Source organism: Pseudonaja textilis, chromosome 1 (genome assembly GCF_049901715.1).
Source record: "Pseudonaja textilis isolate UNSWEBS1 chromosome 1, rPseTex1.2, whole genome shotgun sequence".
In the NCBI taxonomy this organism is placed as follows: Eukaryota; Metazoa; Chordata; class Lepidosauria; order Squamata; family Elapidae; genus Pseudonaja; species Pseudonaja textilis.
Window position 1 is genome coordinate 167,721,383 of NC_141990.1, and position 18,620 is coordinate 167,740,002.

The window sequence follows — 18,620 nt, forward strand, 5'->3', positions numbered from 1 at the left end:
GGCCTCTTCTTTAATCATCTGTTCTTCTTCTGGCACTCCTTGTTGTTCTTCATGCTCTAAAATCACCATTTCTAAAAATTGTAAGGCAAAACCAAATGACTTGCCTCTTTCTTGTAGCATCTGTCATATTTCTTAGTTCCATTTTTAATTCCAAAAAAAGTTCTGCTATTTTTAAACACTTCTGTTATATATCTTCACTTCTGTTATATATCTTTACTCTTTATGTCCACAATTATCCAGTAATTTGATTTAGCCAATGTCTATAAAGTTTATTTCCAACGATCAGCTTTTATTAATTCCTTTTTAGGTTTTCCCAGATTCATCAAATAGTTCAATGTCCATAAATTTAAGTTTATGCCCAAAACCAAACAATCCCAAGATAGTTTCTTCCTGCTTCTTTCTTTGTTTTCATAGTCAGTATTCCACTTTCATTTTCCAGGGTCTCTATTTAAATTGTAACAAAGTTTCACTTACTTTGTATCAAATCCAACTTTTAGAAGAGCCAGGTTATAAAGAGTCACAAATAATTTCTTTAACCACTAGATGACACTCTCTGTTATATCCAAATTCCGCCCTTTTTTCTCCTAGCTTTTTCTCTCTATTTAGGGCTTTTAAAATTCAAAGTTCCAATAAGTCCAAATATCAATTACTGTTTTTTCTTTTTTTCTTTGACACGTTCAAGTTCAGCTTTAGTTATGCCTGTTTAGTGCCAAGATCATATATTTATCCAATTTAAACAAATATCTTCTTCTTCCTCCTTTCAAAGTTCAAAGCCATTTTCAACTGTCAAATTTTTTTCTTTACTTTCTCTGGTCACCGCTTTAATTATCTCTCTTAAAAATTCCTTAAAGTTTTAATTCCGGTATACCTTGTGTTTAAATGTTGTGCCTGATGAGCTCAGTTTTCATGCTGTCCTCTTCTTCACCGCTCCTGCACAATCTTGTCCAGGTTAGTTCTTCCTCTTCAGGGTGGCCATATTTGACCACCACTGCAGCCATTTTCAGAGGGGAGTAGAATGCCTAGCCAGGGAGAGGAGATGCGGCTCCCCTAGACCCAGCTGGCAGTCTCCCCCTTCTTCACCACCCCTACAGGGTGGTTGTGGTCCCAAATGCAGGTGATCAGTGCCCTCTGATGGGAGAGCATGGATTGAAGTTGCATACAATCACGGTTTCTGGTCCGTCAACGAGGAAGACATCACCGGAAGTCACAATATTTTCAAAGAATCTTGATTAAGATTAATTAAAAGTAATTTTAAAGAACTGAAGATTGATTAGAAACAAGAGGATAGAGAACAATACAAAATATTTCTTATACTTTTTTTTCTCAATGTTGTGGTTTGCTGGCAGTAGGTGCGGATGGCTGAGGTCTCTGAGAGCAAGAACTCGGATGAGGGGCCTGCATGTGATACAGGGATGGGGCCAGGACTATCAGAGAGTGGGGTACTGCTTTCGGAGATTGTGGAGTCTAGCAGCAGTGATGCAGAGGACCCTGAGGAGCCTGTGCCCAGTGTGCATGTGTGCAGGGCTGCTTGAAGGAAAGAGCAACTGCAGCAGCATGGGCGACTTGGGAATAAGGCTGTAAGGTGATGGCCCCGCCATTAAGGGATAAAAGCCAGCCCTCAGAGGTGGGATTCTTTGCAGGAAGCAAAGAAGTTCTTGCACTTCAAGTCCTCCTGGAAGTTTGGTCTATCCTGGTTTGTTTTCGGAGACTTTTGGCTTTGAATATTTCCTTGCACTTAATCTTGTGTTCTTGGCAGGCTTGTACAACCTTCACAGGGTTTGCTCTTATCTGGGACAATTAGTTTTAATAGCGCTTTGCTGTGAATGAACAGAATTTACAGAGACCCATTAAAAAGGTTTTGCCTTTATCTATGTTTTGCATTTTTTGATTTGAACGAGGCTTGGGTCAGAACACTTAAAGAAGACTGAGGGATGAAAAAAACAATAGTTTGGTTTCTAATTTGGTTGTCTTTCCCCTAAGCCTTAACCTAGGTCAGGGCTGAATCCAGGAGTTCATAGTGGGGTGGTCTGGTCCCTGGTGGAAAGAGTCAGATTAGTTTTATATTGCATAAAATTATATTATATATACATTATATTTTTATTGGTTGTTGTGAGCCACCAAGATTCATTGTGTGATATTAGATGGCTTTATCATTTCAGTAAAAAAAAATGAATATTTTGAACTACGTTGCCCACTAGCCTTAGCTTTTCCTCCCTCCTGGCATTCATAGATTGTATAGAACTGTATAAAAAGGAGCCTTTTTGTCAAGTAGAGATCTTTGTTACAAAGATCAACAGTAGAGGCTCTCCTGAAGAGAACTAACAGGAAAGAGTCTTCTTCAGGGTATGGAATACACTTTGTAAAGGGATGTGTTTGGCTACCACTCTTTCAGTAATTAGGTAGATGAAAAAACTGCTTCATTTTTGCCTTCATTTTTAATTGTTAATTATTTTAATTAGCTTTGATTTTGGCATTGGTTTTAACTGTTTCATTTTATTAAAATATTATATTGCATTGTTGCATAATCATTCTGTGGAGGGAGGGAGGACCTCCCCCTAAAGATACTGCTCATCCAAATAAAGCTGCCAACTAGCAAAACTACAAGAGAAAATACAAGATAAAATCGTTTTTCAAATTTCAAATTTGGCTTAAATCTAGCATTTTTCAGACAAACAACAAATTCCATTATCACTCCATCAAAAAGATTTAAGTTCACTGCAGTCTAGACTTAACAAAATTGCATACATACTTACATATAAACATAAATTAAATCACACTGTAGAATGTCTACTTTTTTTGTAGGCATAGTAATCTCTCATTACAAAGGTCAGTCCAAAATAGACTGAAATGCCAAAGGAGGAAAAACAAATAAGCAGAAATAATGGGAAGAAAAACATGCCCAGTCATTGATATACAGTTTTAGATGATTTCATATAATGGTAAAAACAATAAAGTAAAAGCTATTTCTTGAGAAATAGAAAAGGAAGAGTTTTACTGGAGTTTATTTTCTCACAAGAAGAGAGAATGAGATAAAGACAGGATGTACTGGTCTTCCTTTATGCTTTATGATTAAAGTATTTTTAAGACTCAAAACAAAAAAGAGGAAATCAAGAGATTTACATTTTTTCTGAGATGGCAATTACTCCAGAAAAGTTATCTTCTGAATAGTGACAGACTTTTCTGTTTAGGCAAGGCAACTTCTAATTGTTACAACTGTTTTGCATTAGATCATTGGCAAAGTAACACCTGAGAAATTATGAAATATTTTAAGCATTACATCCTTACATTTTAAAATATAAGGTTACCCTATTCAGATTCAGTATAACCTGGTATGTTGTTGGTGAGATAATTGTTAAATATGTTTTACTCCATTTCACGCCTTTCCTTGCCACATGGTTGTTAAGTGAATCTGACTTTCTCTATGGACTTTGTTTGTCATAATGTTGTAAAATTTCATAAAATGACCCCAGGACACTGCAACCATTATAAATATGAGTCAGTTGCCAAGCATCTGAATTTTGATCATGTGAGCATGGGGATTCTGCAATGGTCATAAATGTGAAAAATGGTCATAAGTCATGTTTTTCAGAGCCATTTTAACTTTGAACAGTCACCAAAAAATGGTTGTAAGTCAAGGACTAAATAAGTGTCTGGACAATTCTATTGAGGAAGAAGTTGTACTACACTACATGTTAACAGAATGAAAGGCAATCACTCTTGCTAATAACAAAAATTATCAAACTAGTATTTGAAAAAAATCATAAATACTTCTTAACATTATATACAATCAGTTTATATAACTCCTAATTTTAGTAGTACTACGGTACATTATTTTATGTCTTCATCTAGACAAGAGAATTCCAACTTCTTATTCTGATTGTCAAACAATTTTGTAACCTCATAAAATCTTCATTAAATTAACATTTTCAACTACTTAATAAACAGTGATACTTTTCCACGAGTTATTTTACAAAGAGTATTACCAGTTCTCGGGGCAGAAAGGTTTCTTCCTGGCGAGCAATGACCAGGGAAACTATCTCTCCTTGTTTTGTGCTTCTTAGAGTAGCTACAAGTTCTTCTTGAGTTCTGCCAGTGATATCTCTACCATTCACCTAATAACATCATAAACGAGCAAGTTAGCAAAAATTGTTAACAATATATTATTAAATATTGAGCAATTTAATCCACATAGTATGAAATTGAGATTGGGGCCTAAATCATCTGAGCAATCCATCTTGCAGATGTTTCAAAGTTTCTTTCCCTTCTTTAACAGTGAGCTTGATATCTACTGATATTCCCTGCAAGAATACTACTTCAACCCAACCCATCCTCCAATGAAAGAAAGCACGGGACTATTGAAGGGTTGCTTATGGTTGCATTGGATAAAACTCAAGGAAAATCCTGACAAAGATATAAGAATGGAGCATTAAATTTGTGTATCACAGAAGACATACTTCAAAATATTTCTCACCCAAGCCAAAAGTTGTCACAAAGATTAAACTTGAATGTTGATTTCTAATTCTCTCTAACAATGTCATTTTATTTAAATATGATTTCACTTCATTCAGAACTGCAGATTACCTTCCCCGAAAATATGATTAGGTCTTATATTAATTTTGGAGCATTTGGGCTTATTTTCCTATTAGGTCTTATTTTGGTGAAAACATGTTATCTATTTGCCTTTTGTCAAGTAAAGTATGGTGAATTGCTACTGAAGAAAGGGTCTTTCCAGATGTAGCATTTTAAGTATACCGAGAGAAACTTGCTTTGTGCTTTTTTTCACATTATGTGAGAAACATATTTAACAAGTATATCCAAAACCTGTTTAAATATTGTTGGGAAGGTTTTCTTTTACAGAATAATTTTATTGGTTTCAATAGATCCTGATAATCAATATCATCCAAAATGTCTGATTGGTTGAACCTTAAACTTGGCATATTTAGGAGGAGATTTCCATCTCTTAGATGTGGGATATCTAAGGAGCATTTATTACTTCTGAATTCCAAATTCTCAATTTTGGTCAGCCAATTTTAAAAGCAAAAATGGGAAAGTATCATGAATTTAAGCATAGGTTTTGAATATCCAAGAAGCCTGACCTAGAAGCTAACAATTAACTAGAGCAATAGGGCAAGAAGATGATAACCTTATTTTGTTTAAAAAATGCAGTATGTAGTTATATTTGCAAAATTATATTTGCAAAAATGCAAATAAATTGGTTGTTATGAGTATTTTATAATTCACTTCAGCCTATGTTTTGCATTAAACAGGTTTTATCAGTCAAAAAAGTTTCATATAATAGCCCTCACCAAATACTGTGTTTAATTAACTTAATAGTAAGATATGTGCTGAGGAATAGATTTCCAACCTCCAGTATTCTGTCTCCTGAATGCAAACGGCCATCTTTAACTGCTGCACCTCGAGGCAAAATATTCTTTACAAATATAGGGCCAGGACCATGTATGGAGGAGTCCCTGGTGACCACTGTAAAACCTAGGCCTTCAGGTCCTAAAGAATAGAAGAAGTATTTGTAAATATGAGGCAACCAACAAGTAACAGGGCTGTTCTCCAAAATTTTAATATTTAATATTTATATTAAAAATGGGTTTGTTTTCAATTAGATAAGAATAGTAGGATCCATTCCTTGTTTTAGTGCTGAATTAAGACACACTGTTCAGCTTTTCTGTGCAGCAAAAGTTTCTTTCATCTGATTTCTTCAAATTCAACATTAATTCTTTAACATATGCTTCCCCACTTCCATTCTATACATTGTTCTTATGTAAAGCATGCAGTAACTCAAGGAATGAACACAAGCTTTAGTGATATATTACATTAGAAAAGGTCAAAAGAACAGGAAAAAAATATCTGGAAGCATTTTCTAACCTGCATAAAAAATAGGGATTTCTTTCATCCCACCTTTATTATTTTTATTAAGGCAGCAAATATACATAATATTCCTTCCTCTTACTAGTGAAGTGAATAAGCAGAGAGAGAGTGTGTGTAACTGACCCAAAATCACCCACCTGGTTTCATGTTGAAGGCGGAATTAGAACATATAGACTGCTGGTTTGTAGCCTGTATATTAATCACTGGACCTAATTGACCAATTTATTACATTATTATTAGTGTGCAGTATTCAAGTCCAAATGGGCCAAAACGCTTCAGCTCTGGTGTGGGCACCCTCACTGAATCTAATAGTGGCTCCTGAAAGGAGCTTTCCCTTCACTTGGACTTTTATGGTAGCCTTGCGGACTCAAAAAAGTATTTGCTTGAGTCCAGGATGTCTCCTGCAGAAGTGGCAACCACAGGCTAAACATTTCCATAACTGAAATGAGCCTCATGTACAGTAGCTGTGTAAGTCTGGTGCAACAACAGTTATAAATGGATTGCCCCAGGGGTGGGATTCTACCAGTTTGGACCAGTTCTATAGAACCAGTTATTATGATTCTGCACAGTTCAGAGAACCAGCAAATTGTGCCCTGGCTGGCCCCACCCCTCTCTGCCCTCCCCTCCCCTCACTGCCCAGTCAGTCCTTATCATGCATGCGCAACATTGTGGACATGCCCGACATCACTGACTGTGTTCTCCCCACCCAGTCACTCCTTAAGGTATTTATTTTCCCCCCCTCCCAACGATCAACTGTTCCAATGATCAGCTATGCCAGGACGCTCCTCGCTCTCTTACTGCTTCACCCAGGAAGCCTCACTGAGGTCCAAGAGGCAAAAGGGGGCAGGGGGGAAGGGCAGGGGTGTGTGCTGGCTGCCCCTCCATGCTCCATTTTTTTTGCCTTCCTGGCTAGCAAAAACGGCCCCTCAGAAAGCTTCCCTGAGGCCCACGAGGAACAACAAAAAGGGGGGGGGGGTTGCTGCAAAAAAAGTAGAAGCCACGCCCACCTAGCCATGCCCACAAACCGGTTGTTAAAATTTTTGAATCCCATCCCTGGATTGCCTACATTGTATCTGAAGCACCTTTGCTAACTTTAGATCTGAGTAGCTTAGAGTAGACTTACACACAAAGCCAAAAAGGAAATCTTTCTTTGATAAAGACTTAAGACAGAATTTATTAGAGGAGTTCATGTTATAGAATACAGCTTGAAATTGTTTTTCATGGTGACCTATACATGCAGATTTTGCAAGGAGTTATTTGTAGCCAACACATAGTAATATATAAATAATCATAAGACAGAAGGACTGAATGAGAGGAAAAAGAATGTGACACCTTCTTAAACAGTTTTGCTCCTAGCTATACTCAGAGTAAGTCTATATGTTTATGGAATGTGGAATAACTTTAAGTGCGAAGGTTAAAAATTTGGAAACTGATGCAGTATCAAATCTTTCTAATTGCTAGTTTATGAAGTATTTCTTTATTTTACTTTCCTGGAGTACTTTATGGACAAAAACATTGAAATAAGTAGAACTTGAGCCTTTCAAGCTATGGGCAAATCATTTAGCATTTAAGGAAATAGTCAGCTGTGTCAGACTATCCTAATCCTCAATGGAACATTCTCAAGTGAGCTTTGAGAAGAAGTAAATTGTTGACCTTTTTAATCTGACAGATGTTTGACTTTGAATTTAACATGCAAATATCTGGTTGTAATAATTCAGTGTTCAAACTTCAAACTAAATTCTCTTAATTCTGTTCTGTAACATGATTTCAGGAAATACTGGTTCACTGTAGAAACGGAACATTCCATAGAAAGTCTTCTTAAAACCTTAACATCCAGTATTGTACAATGGAATACTGAAAATTATTCAACTAAATCTTATCAGTACAGTGATATCAAGTTATTATTTCATGTTATTATAATATTCTAGCAGACATAATCTTTGTTGACTGAAAATAAAAGCAAAGGAAATCCAACTGGAAAGATTTTGAAATGCTATATACTGATCCCATACTTGTATTCAAATACCCCTGGATACATGGAAGCTATTATTTACTAGCTGCTTCCCATGTATAAGTGCTCACTTATTTCTGTTTTCAGATAGCATGCCAGCTGCTTTTGCAATGAATGAGTCAAATTTATACATCCACATCAAGTGTATGTTTTAAAAAATCATATTTGGAAAGTATTAACAACTTACAACCATTACCTTTTTTGAGATCAACCCTTATTTTCTTTGCATTTTTCTTGCTGCCAAACCCCATCAATGGGGATAAAGATGGTGATGGAGGTTTCGTATTAATTCTTGAGAAGAGAGGACTCTTGGAAGATGCATGTGTATTAGTCTCTAGATCAGTTGCTTCAGAGAAATCTGTCTCTTTCATCATCAGCTTTGGATAGGCTGCAAATGGAAACTTTCCTTTGGAAATATGTTCAGCTTTATTTGGGGAGTACAATGGTGCGATGACTGACTTTTCATATTGTTCACGGCCATACGAAGGGACAACTTCCAGGATGATGTTCTGAGATTTCATTGCTTGGCGGAAAAGGTCTTGTGCTCTTGGGGGAAAAAACATAAACTAGTCTGAGCAATTAAGCAGTGTCATTGCTTATTAATTAATTTATTAAACATTTATGCTGTTCATCTTACCTAGATGTGTCTCTAGGTGGTTTACAACCAGTAAAACACCAATATAAATATAAAAACTATAAATAGTAACACTAAAACTGGTTAAAATTGAGAAAGAGGGGAAGAAAGGGAGTGAGATGAAAACAGAGAGGAGGTGGGGTATTATGTTAGTCCATTAACCATGTCCGTTCCTCCAGCACACAGGAAATGGACCTCAATCCAATATTCCATCTAATTGGAAGCTTTCTAGCCAGCATCTGATTGATTTTCTGGGGAAATCAGGAGAGAAGATTGCAAATGGAAATCACATGATCATAGGGCACTTGGCAGTTGTAAATCTGAACAGGCTGTTGTAAATCTGAACAGGGCCACACAAAATGTGGTCATGGACTTAGGGGGAGGGGCATAATCCTTTCCAATAACTGAAATGCTTTATGAGATGTAAAGGATCCATTCTGAGGCTGCCATGACTGTGAACTGCTGTTAAATGGCCGGTTGTAAGTGATGACCTCCATACATGAAATATTACTAATTAAGTAGTAAGGAAAATTCACTTTATAGCACTTTAACAACATTCTGTGTGCTTTGGCATATAGTCATGCCATGGAAATGGCCATGGAAATATCTTCTGACAATTCTGGGTCCCTCAATTATGAAACGGAGATGAGTATTGCCCCCTAAAGTCAGATTCAATTGGACAGGGGAATTGTTTACCTTTATCTTTATATGTCATTTATAAAATATCTCTTCTAAGATTGCTTTGCATACATCTTGTACTTGTACACATATATTCAAATTTCAACAGGCATATGTTAGACAAAATTTGTCTAAAACTCCTGCTAAGGTAACTACATATAAAAAATGAACAGACATCCTATGAACTTTGGAAAAATAAAACAGTCTACTTTTAAAAGAAATGCAAGTAATTTGGATATTTTTGGAACACATAATGGAAAGCTGCCTTAAAAATAAATATCTAATTTTCATGAAATAAAACTAATGAAGTGTTTGTTAATTGAGTTCTTTGTGTTATAAAAAGATTGATTAATGATATTTATGATTCTTTATTAAGAACAATCTTTGAAGTTTTTAGATTGATTACTAAAGAAATATTACAAACACTAGTAAAACATTCAGATTGAGAAAAAAGATTTGAGCATATAGCAACAGGAAAAAGCATGAAAGTCAGATAGCTGACTCTGGGCTAGTCAATCTCTCTCAGCCCAATTCACTTCAGAGGGTAGTTGTTGGAAAAATAGGGCAGGAAAGATAGGTTGGTTATGTTTGCCACCTTGATTTTATTAAAATAATAAAGGTGGACACAAATAAATAAATGATACTTTTGTTCCAGGACATCTGTACTTGAAAAATATTAGTGCTCTATAGAGAAAATATAAATATTTAAATTATTTTGTTCAATTGTTTTACTTTTGAAACTTTGGATTGATCTGCAATGAATATGATATTTTTAATACAAGAAAAAATAAGGAAAAAGGAAAAAAAAACTCACTGTGCAAAGGTTTTATCTGCAAGTTGAATATTGTTAATTTTCACAATGCATTCATTTTCATAGAAAAGTCCATCCCGCTTAGACCGGCTATTTTCCTCAATACCACGGATGAAGAGTCCTAAAATCCTGGAGGAATTGTAAAATACATTTAAGTGAACTTTAAATCATCTGTACGAGGTTGTGATTCAAAATTTGCTTCTGTGCTCTTTGAAAAATAGATCATTTTCATAGATTCCCTTTTCCCCTTCAGACCATTGAAGGTCATTGCACTGTATCTGTGGAAAATAAACCGATATGAATTTCTTCCTACTTTGTCCAGCATCTCTATAAGGTATACAGAATGCTGGGGAGCTGCAAGAATCCACTTTGCCTTAAATGCCACTGTTGGGGCAGGATATTATGATGTAGCCCATTTTATGTTTGTCCTGGTTTGAATAATTTTTCACTTGTTGATTTTGAAGATCTGGGGAAGTGTGAACTTTCTTCCTGCTGGACGAGGGAGGGAGAGAGAGAGAGTGTGTTTAGTATTTCCTTATAGGATGTGAATTCCCTTTCTGCCTAAACATAGACTGACAAGAAGAGTATTTAGGAAACATCTTATTTGCTTGAAAAGCCTGGAAATATTATTGGTCAGTCTCAAAAGTATTGTTTCTGGCTAAAGTGATGGAGATAGGAATGGCCTGAAAACTCCAGATTTATCTGAATGACATTGTAGGCCTACTTCAGTTGGGATTTTGGCTGGGATGTGGAATCAAGATTGCTTAGATTCTGAGATGTAAGGCCTCAAAAAGGTTTCCCCCTCAATATTTATTTTTAATTTGGAAAAAAAGCTAAATATTTGCTATTATCTTATTTTAAATGATACTTTAAAAAGATATGATAGAAGATATGATAGAAATGGACCTAAGTTTGGAAATACACATACCAAATAAAAAAATAATCCTAATATCTGATTCAGAAATATGTTTCAATATAGGAAAGCCCTATCTCAACATTCAAAAGGCCAAAACGTTCAGAAATTTTTTTTTTAATTATAGCGATGCATTCAGAACAGGTGTGTAGTTTAATACAAAGACAAAATTCAAGATTTAATGCCTGTCAGCATCTTCTTGGAATAAGTCTCTATTTGTAGCAAAGATTTATAAGAATCTGTAATAACTATAATTATATGTGTACATCATAGAGTATACATTATGGCTAGTCTATAAATGTATACAAAGATGTGATGAGTATGAAATTAAAATGATTGTTCAGAAAATTATAATTATTATAGATTCTTATAGATCTTTGCTACAAATAGAGACTACCTTTCAAGAAGATGCTGGCAGGCATTAAATCTTGAATTTTGTGTGTGTGTGTGTGTGTGTGTGTGTGTGTGTGTGTGCGTGTGTGTGTTTCTGTCTATGTATGTGTGTGTATTCAAAGTAGCCATAATGCTTTAGCTACAATGTATATTAAAAATTATTTCTCCCTTCCTAAGTGGGCTGTTTTAAGCAGGGGTGGGATTCTACAGGTTCGCACCTATTCGCTAGAACCGGCTGTTAACATTCTAAGCAGTTCAGAGAACTGGTTGTTAGAATAAATTACTGGCCTAATCCTGTAAGGGTGGCAGGAAGGAAACATTCTGGTGTTGCTTACAGAAACTGTCTTTCCGTTAACCCTTATTACATTCTTGGCAGGACTAGACTTCCTGTCTCAGGAACATCTCTGGAGTTTTTTTTTCTCTTCTTTACTGGTACTTTGCTTGTGTGGAGTGACCATTCAAAGTTACAATGGCACTGAAAAAAGTGACTTATGACCATTTTTCACACTTACAACTGTTGCAGCATCCCCACAGTCATGAGAGGCCAGGCGAAGAGATGTGTGCCTCGATGTAAGTGATATTGAGTTGGCCACACCCAGCCAATAACATGACCACCAAGCCATGTCCACCCAGTCACATGACCACCAAGCCACGCCCACCTCCTAAACCACGTTCACAGAACTGGTTGTTAAAAAATTTTAATCCCACCCTTGGTTTTAAGTATATGTCAAGATAGAGATGCTAAATCCATGTATCAGGAATCAATCTTTTCTACCACTCTATTTTATAATTACCGTATACAAAGTTGGTAGGGAGGATTGTATGATGGGCTTGGGTTTGGCATCAATAATATTTGTTTGTAATATTCAGTTATGCATCTCCATTCTAGGATATATAGGAGTTGTGGTGAAAATGTTGACCCACTATCATAAATTGTAAAGATCTAGATGGGAAAAAGTAGGTTGATATTCAACTCCAACAAGATGGAGTGGCTGTGGATTCAGGCTGTTGGCTGTTGGAAAATTCCAATATCAGGTCTGGACAGAGGTATGATTTCTAAGAAAAAAAAATACTGGTGTATAATCATATGTCCCTGAATTAATTTATGCTAGAGCAGATAGAAGGTGAGAAATGTTTTTGTTGATTGATTATAGTCACTCAACACTCTTCATCTCACAGACAATAAAGAACTCTAGGTCTTAAAACTGAAGTAAATGAAAAATGCAGATTTCCACCTGTTAACAGTAGTACATTTCGGTAGTAATAAAATAGGGAAGCACATTAATTGTTCATTTGTTTCCAGGTGTACGTCAGGGTCATTGTGATCACTTTTAAAATCCTACATTGTTGGAGCCTGGAAATCTCCATGATTGCTTGCTCCAAGTAGAATCTCCCCATCCAAGGTTTGCATGCAGAGTATGACAAGAAGAGCAGAGAGGGCATATTAACAGATGTGTATTGTTTTAGAAAAAATGAAGAAATTGGGAATCTTTACTCATAGGAAGTACTACTGTTCTCAATGGGAGTCTGTTCAGTGATGCATCTGAGTATCGTACCTGCTAATACGCTTAATAGCTAGAGCAGTGGTTCCCAACATGGGGCCCATGCCCCACAGGGGAGCAATTTGATTTTTAATGGGGGCAATTAAAAAATGAGCTATTAACTTTATTAGATAAAAGCTTTAATTTAAAACTATGCTTCCCTCCGTCACCTGTAAATACATTCAGAAAAAGATAGAAAGGACTTAGCTACTAAAAGAATCTGGATAAGACAAGCAAATGGTCTTCTTTATGTATGCCTAAATTACTTCCACGTGCACATAACATCAGTTTCAATTTCCTCTTCCAGTTCCAGAATTTTTGATTTTATCAGTCCAGTTAACCTTCATGAAAACATTTTGAAATGCAGGAATATTGCAAGCAATAAAATTGCTGATGCAGAAAGTAACATCCAGCCTATACCAGATGGTTAGCATACCCAGTGAAAATCCAGATTTACAACATTAAAAGTCTACTGGATATAGTTGTGAAATAGAAGTTCAGTTTACATATGAGGTAATTATTTTCCTCAAAAATAAGCTTCACCTGTTTCTGGAAGATGGAGATTCAGCCACAGCAATGCAAATTTACACAAGACAACTGGCCTTCTAGTGTCATGCTAATGATACTTATCAGTGGTGAAATTCAAAAATGTTTACTACGGTTTTTGTGGGTGTGGCTTATTTGGTGGGTGTGGCTTGTGGTCATGTGACTGGGTGGGTGTGGCTTAGTAGTCATGTGACTGGGTGGGCGTGGTTGGTGGTCATGTGACTGGGGGGCATGGCTTGGTGGTCATGTGACTGGGTGGGCATGGCCAACTCAATGTCACTCACATCAAGGGGTGCCTCACCTGGCCCCTCCCCTCCCAGCCATTCCTTGTCACCCAGCCTCAACTTATCTATAGTTCTGTAAAAATGTTGTTCACCTTTTTTGACTTTATTATCTGCATACTATAGATGTACTTTCATGGACCACTAAAAGGAGGAAATGGCTCACATGCTTTACTCAAGAGTGTGATAGGCAACAGGCTTTTAAGGGGCTGCCACAAAGAAATGTATTTTCCAAAGAAGCAGAATGCAAACAAGAAGCAATGGATGGAAACTGAACAGACAGAAGCAATCTAAAACAAAGGAGAAACTTCCTGACAGTGAGAACAATTAACCAGTGGAACTGCCTGTCTCCAGAAGTTCTGGATGCTCAATCATTGGAAGTTTTTAAGAAAAGACTGGACAGCCATTTCTCTGAAATGGTATAAGGTTCACCCCAAGGTCCCTTCTAAGTATTATTATGACACCTTTCCCAGGATTTCTACTCAGAGTTTGGCATCCTCAGTTTTCTTGCTTGAGCTGGGGGTTGGACTAGAAGACCTCCAAGGTCCCTTTCAACTCTTGTTAAACACATGTGCATTTTATGCTCTGGACTATTGACATTGAATGCATGTAAACCCTGAAAATATGTGGTAGCCCTGGGCAAAAGAAAGGCAGAAAAATCACTCTAGGTGTAGGGACAGTGTAAAATATTAACACATGATAAATAATGGAACAATTTAAAATAATAGCACAGAGTTTATCTCTCTCTCTCTTATTTTCTTTCTTTCTCTACCTTCCTCTTTCTTTCTCTCTCTCTCTCTCTCTCTCTCATACACACACACACACACACACACACACACACACACACACACAGAGCACTTAACAGACAAGCATTTTGGAAGCAGCTCCTTTAAATTTCTCCAAGGCTTGAGTGGATTCCCCCACCCCCTTTGTCAGACCGCACTCCTTCTCACTCCAGCACTTTAACTCACAAGGGGAAAGTGATTCATGCAGCATCCATGCCTTTCTTCCTTTTCCCTTGGGAGAAAGAGGACATGGGGAATGGAAAGCTAGGAGAGCGATTGCAAGTGAGCGACCGGGTGACCAGGTTGGGGACGTGGTCAGCCAGGGATTGCCACCGGTTCGGCGACCCATGCCAAATAACCACTACCGGTTCGCCCAAGTAGGTGCGAACCGGTTGAATGCCACCTCTGATACTCATCGCTACTTAGGTCAAGACTGAACAACATGTTTTTATCTGCTCAGATTTCTTACATTTTGAATTATAGTTACTTGTGTGCCTATCTATTTTTTTTGCTCTTTGGATTGTCTATAAAGTTTTATTAGAAATATTAAAATACCTCACATGAAATGGAGATATTAACCACTAAAATGTTGGCTATACCATTGTTGTAATGGAAAGGATGCTTTTATTAAAATTTTGTTGTACTGTCTGCTAAATTTGGGTTCAAAATTATTGAGGAAATTTTGAAAACAATAGCAGTTTTCTGGGTTTTATCAAATGATCCAAAAAGTCTAATTAAAAACCAAGGCTAAGACATTTTAAACTATGTTATTGACAAAGTTGTAGGATATACTGGTAAGTTTATTTCAGGAAAAGGCAATGACAAACCACTGCTGTTCTATTGCCAAGAAAGCTGTACAAATGTGTCACGAGTAGCATCACCAGGAATCCACATCATTCTTTATAGAGGAAGTTCATCAGAACAATCTCAGTTAGAATTCCATGCTGGGGTAGGTGACAGAGGTGTAACTTCAGCTATAACTTGGCTTATTGGATTCTGCCTAGTAAATCTGAAGCATGTAAGTTGATTAAACTGTTCATGCAGGACTGGCCCAAATGTTAAGGGGATCATCTTGGTTGGTTTAGCAGGAAGAGAATGTGTTCCTCCATAAGAAAGAGACAAAATAGAGAAAATCTATCCATAATCAAAGGGATCTGAACAACAATAAGCCACTCTCAAATTTTACACCTCCTGGAAAGCAAATCAAAAGAACTTTTGCCTTGTAATTAATTCTGTTGCGTGTGAATTTAATGATTATCTTGATTTATTTAAATTACCCTTTCAACTATACTCAATTTGGTAGATATTCTATGTTGAAAATTGCAGAGTATAATCCTTCTAGTTTTGATTCTAGTCTTTTGTTATTAGCTATATCCAGTAGATTTTATCTCTTTATTTTTTTATTATTTATTTTATTTGTCGAGCATGTATTAGATAACAGATATAAGTATAAACATGATTATTAATACATGAAATGGATAAGAATAAAAGCATTAGGACATGGACCATAGGCACGTTGGTGCACTTATGCACGCCCTTAAACACCTCGTAGGAATGGGGTGAGGTCAGGGGTGGGATTCAAATTCTTAACAACTGGTTCTGTGGGTGTGGCCTAATTTGTGGGTGTGGTTTGGTGGTCATGTGACTGGGTAGGCGTGGCTTGCTGACTGGGCATGGCTTGGTGTCATGTGACTGGGTGGGCATGGCTTGTATGTAAATATTATAAATATTGATGTAAATATTGATTTTTTTAATAAAAAAAGAGCAACTTTTCCCAAAAGCAGGCAAAGCAGGCAGGCAGATTGAGTTGCTCACAGAATCACAGATTCACTTAGAGATCTATCTAACTGCAATTGGCTATCTGAGTCTGTCACATAAAATTTGCTAGCAAAAAAACTCACAAAATTAACTTGCAACACACCATGTATGTTAATACTGATTTTTTATATATAAAAAGAACAACTTTTACCCAAAAGCAGGCAAAGCAGCCAGGCAGATTGAATTGCTCAAGAATCACAGATTAATTTAGAGATCTATCGATCTGCAATCGGCTACCTGAGTTTGCACTGAAAAGCTTCAGTCCTAAGGAAGGTTTGGCTCTGCTTTTACATTTCTAGAAAGCAAGAAATCCAAGGATTTCCTGCTTTCTACCTAATCTAAATTTCCTGGCAGAGCAGAACACCTGATGGTCGGGGGAAAAAAAGGAAAAATAGCAACTTACCAAACCAGGCAAGTTGGATGTCTCGCATGCCAGGTAAGGAGTAAGCGGGGAGGGGCAGGGCCAGCCAGTTTCCAAATTGGGGACAATCATGTATGCAGCGTTTTCAAGAAATCATCAGCTGTGCCGCCTGGACAGCTGACAAGCACTGCACTCCGGTGCACAGCATTTGAAAATCCTCTTGTTTCCTGCCTTTTTAATCTCAGCTGTGTTGCGCAAAGCAGCTCAGGAGGGAAAAGCAGGGAATAAAGGATAGCCTAGGGCCCGGGCAGGTGGGTGGGCCAAACACGGAACCAGTTTGGTGTCAGCTGCTCTTCTCAGCTACAGATTCTATAGAATCTGTAGCATCCCACTCCTGGGTGAGGTCAACAGTAGACAGTCTAAGGTTAAAGTTTTCGGGGTTTGGGAAGAAATCACAGAGTCAGGTAGAGTATTCCAGGCATTGACCACTTTGTTGCTGAAGTTGTATTTCGTGCAATCGAGTTTGGTGCGGTTTGAGTTTGTATCTATTATGTGCTCGCGTATTGTTGTGGTTGAAGTTGAAGTAGTCATTGACAGGTAGGACATTGCAATGGATAATTTTGTGTACTATGCTTAGTTCGAACTGAAGACGGCATAGTTCTAAGTTGTCTAAGCCTAAAATTTCAAGTCTGGTGGCATAAGGTATTCTGTTCTGTTACGAGTAAAGGAGTGGAAGACTCTTCTCATGAAATATCTCTGGACTCTCTCAATTGTGTTAATGTCCTATATGCAATGTGTGTTCCAGACAGATGAGCTGTATTCAAGAATTGGTCTAGCAAATGTTTTTTTTAAATAAATTTTATTGTTTTTTACACCTTAAAAAATATTGATCATAACATTAACAGCACTGTAGCATCACTATTATACATATCCATCTCTTGTAAATATTTACTTTACTATACAATACTATATGATTATATACATTTATCTATAGTTTTCTTACCTTAACTATCTTTATTTCCTATTTTCCAGCTAATTATGCTATATATCCCAAATTTCATGGTATTCCGATTCTTCTTTATCTTTTAATTTTAGAGTCAATCTATTCATTTTGGCACAGTCCAAGATTTTTTGAATTACTAATTCATCAGAAGAAATGTTGTTATGCTTCCAACATTGTGCATATGTTATTCTTGCCACAGTCAGTAAGTGTAATAAAATATATCTAATCTTTTTCTTGTATTTCTTTTTAAATATTCCTAACAAGAATAACTCAGGTTTGAATTCTATTTGTTCTTTTGCTATATCTTGTAACCAGTGCCTAATTTTAGTCCAGTATCTTTGGGCTTTGGAGTAGGGCCACCACATGTGGTAGAAAATGCCTTGTGTCTTTTACACTTCCAGCATGTATGGTTCATGTTGGGATACATTTTAGTTAATCTTGTTGGAGGTAGGTGCCATCTTATAGATAGTTTCTTTATAGGCCGATGATCTTGTTAATTTATAATGCCAATTCCAATTTTTCCCCCATTCTGCTAGATCTATATTATGTCCTACGTTTTTGGCCCATGCCATCATACAGCATTTTACAATTTCTTCTTCCAAATCAACTTCTAATAAATATTTGTACATATTTTTTATACATTTCTCATTGGGGCCTGTTAGAATTTTGTCTAATTGTTACAATTCTGTATAATTTCCATAGTCTTCTACATCTTTTTTATATCTATTTTGTAGTTGGGGGTACGGCTACCAGTCTATGGATATTCCTTGTTCTTTAAGTTCCTGGTTTGATTTTAATTTTCCTTGATTGTCTAAAATTTCTTTATATCTCACCATTTTACATATATCCAAAGTACTGGGATATATCATGGCTTCCATTGTGGATAACCACATCGGAATTTTCATGTAATGTTTCTCCCTAATTTTATTCCAAATTTGTAACACAGAATCTCTTATCAAGTG

General features: G+C 36.6%; 1 protein-coding gene across 4 annotated transcripts in view; it reads right to left on the bottom strand.

Annotated features, from left to right (window-relative positions):
* PARD3B (par-3 family cell polarity regulator beta) overlaps positions 1 to 18,620 on the bottom strand; it is an 897,218-nt gene that overhangs the window by 651,369 nt on the left and 227,229 nt on the right. For all 4 annotated transcript variants that reach the window (XM_087913651.1, XM_026707819.2, XM_026707818.2 and 1 more), the window contains exons 7-10: positions 10,021 to 10,146; positions 8,091 to 8,440; positions 5,366 to 5,505; positions 3,984 to 4,112 (exon numbers count right to left, since the gene is read on the bottom strand). In XM_087913651.1, the coding sequence (XP_087769777.1) occupies positions 3,984 to 4,112; positions 5,366 to 5,505; positions 8,091 to 8,440; positions 10,021 to 10,146 (745 nt within the window). The remainder of the gene's footprint in view (positions 1 to 3,983; positions 4,113 to 5,365; positions 5,506 to 8,090; positions 8,441 to 10,020; positions 10,147 to 18,620) is intronic.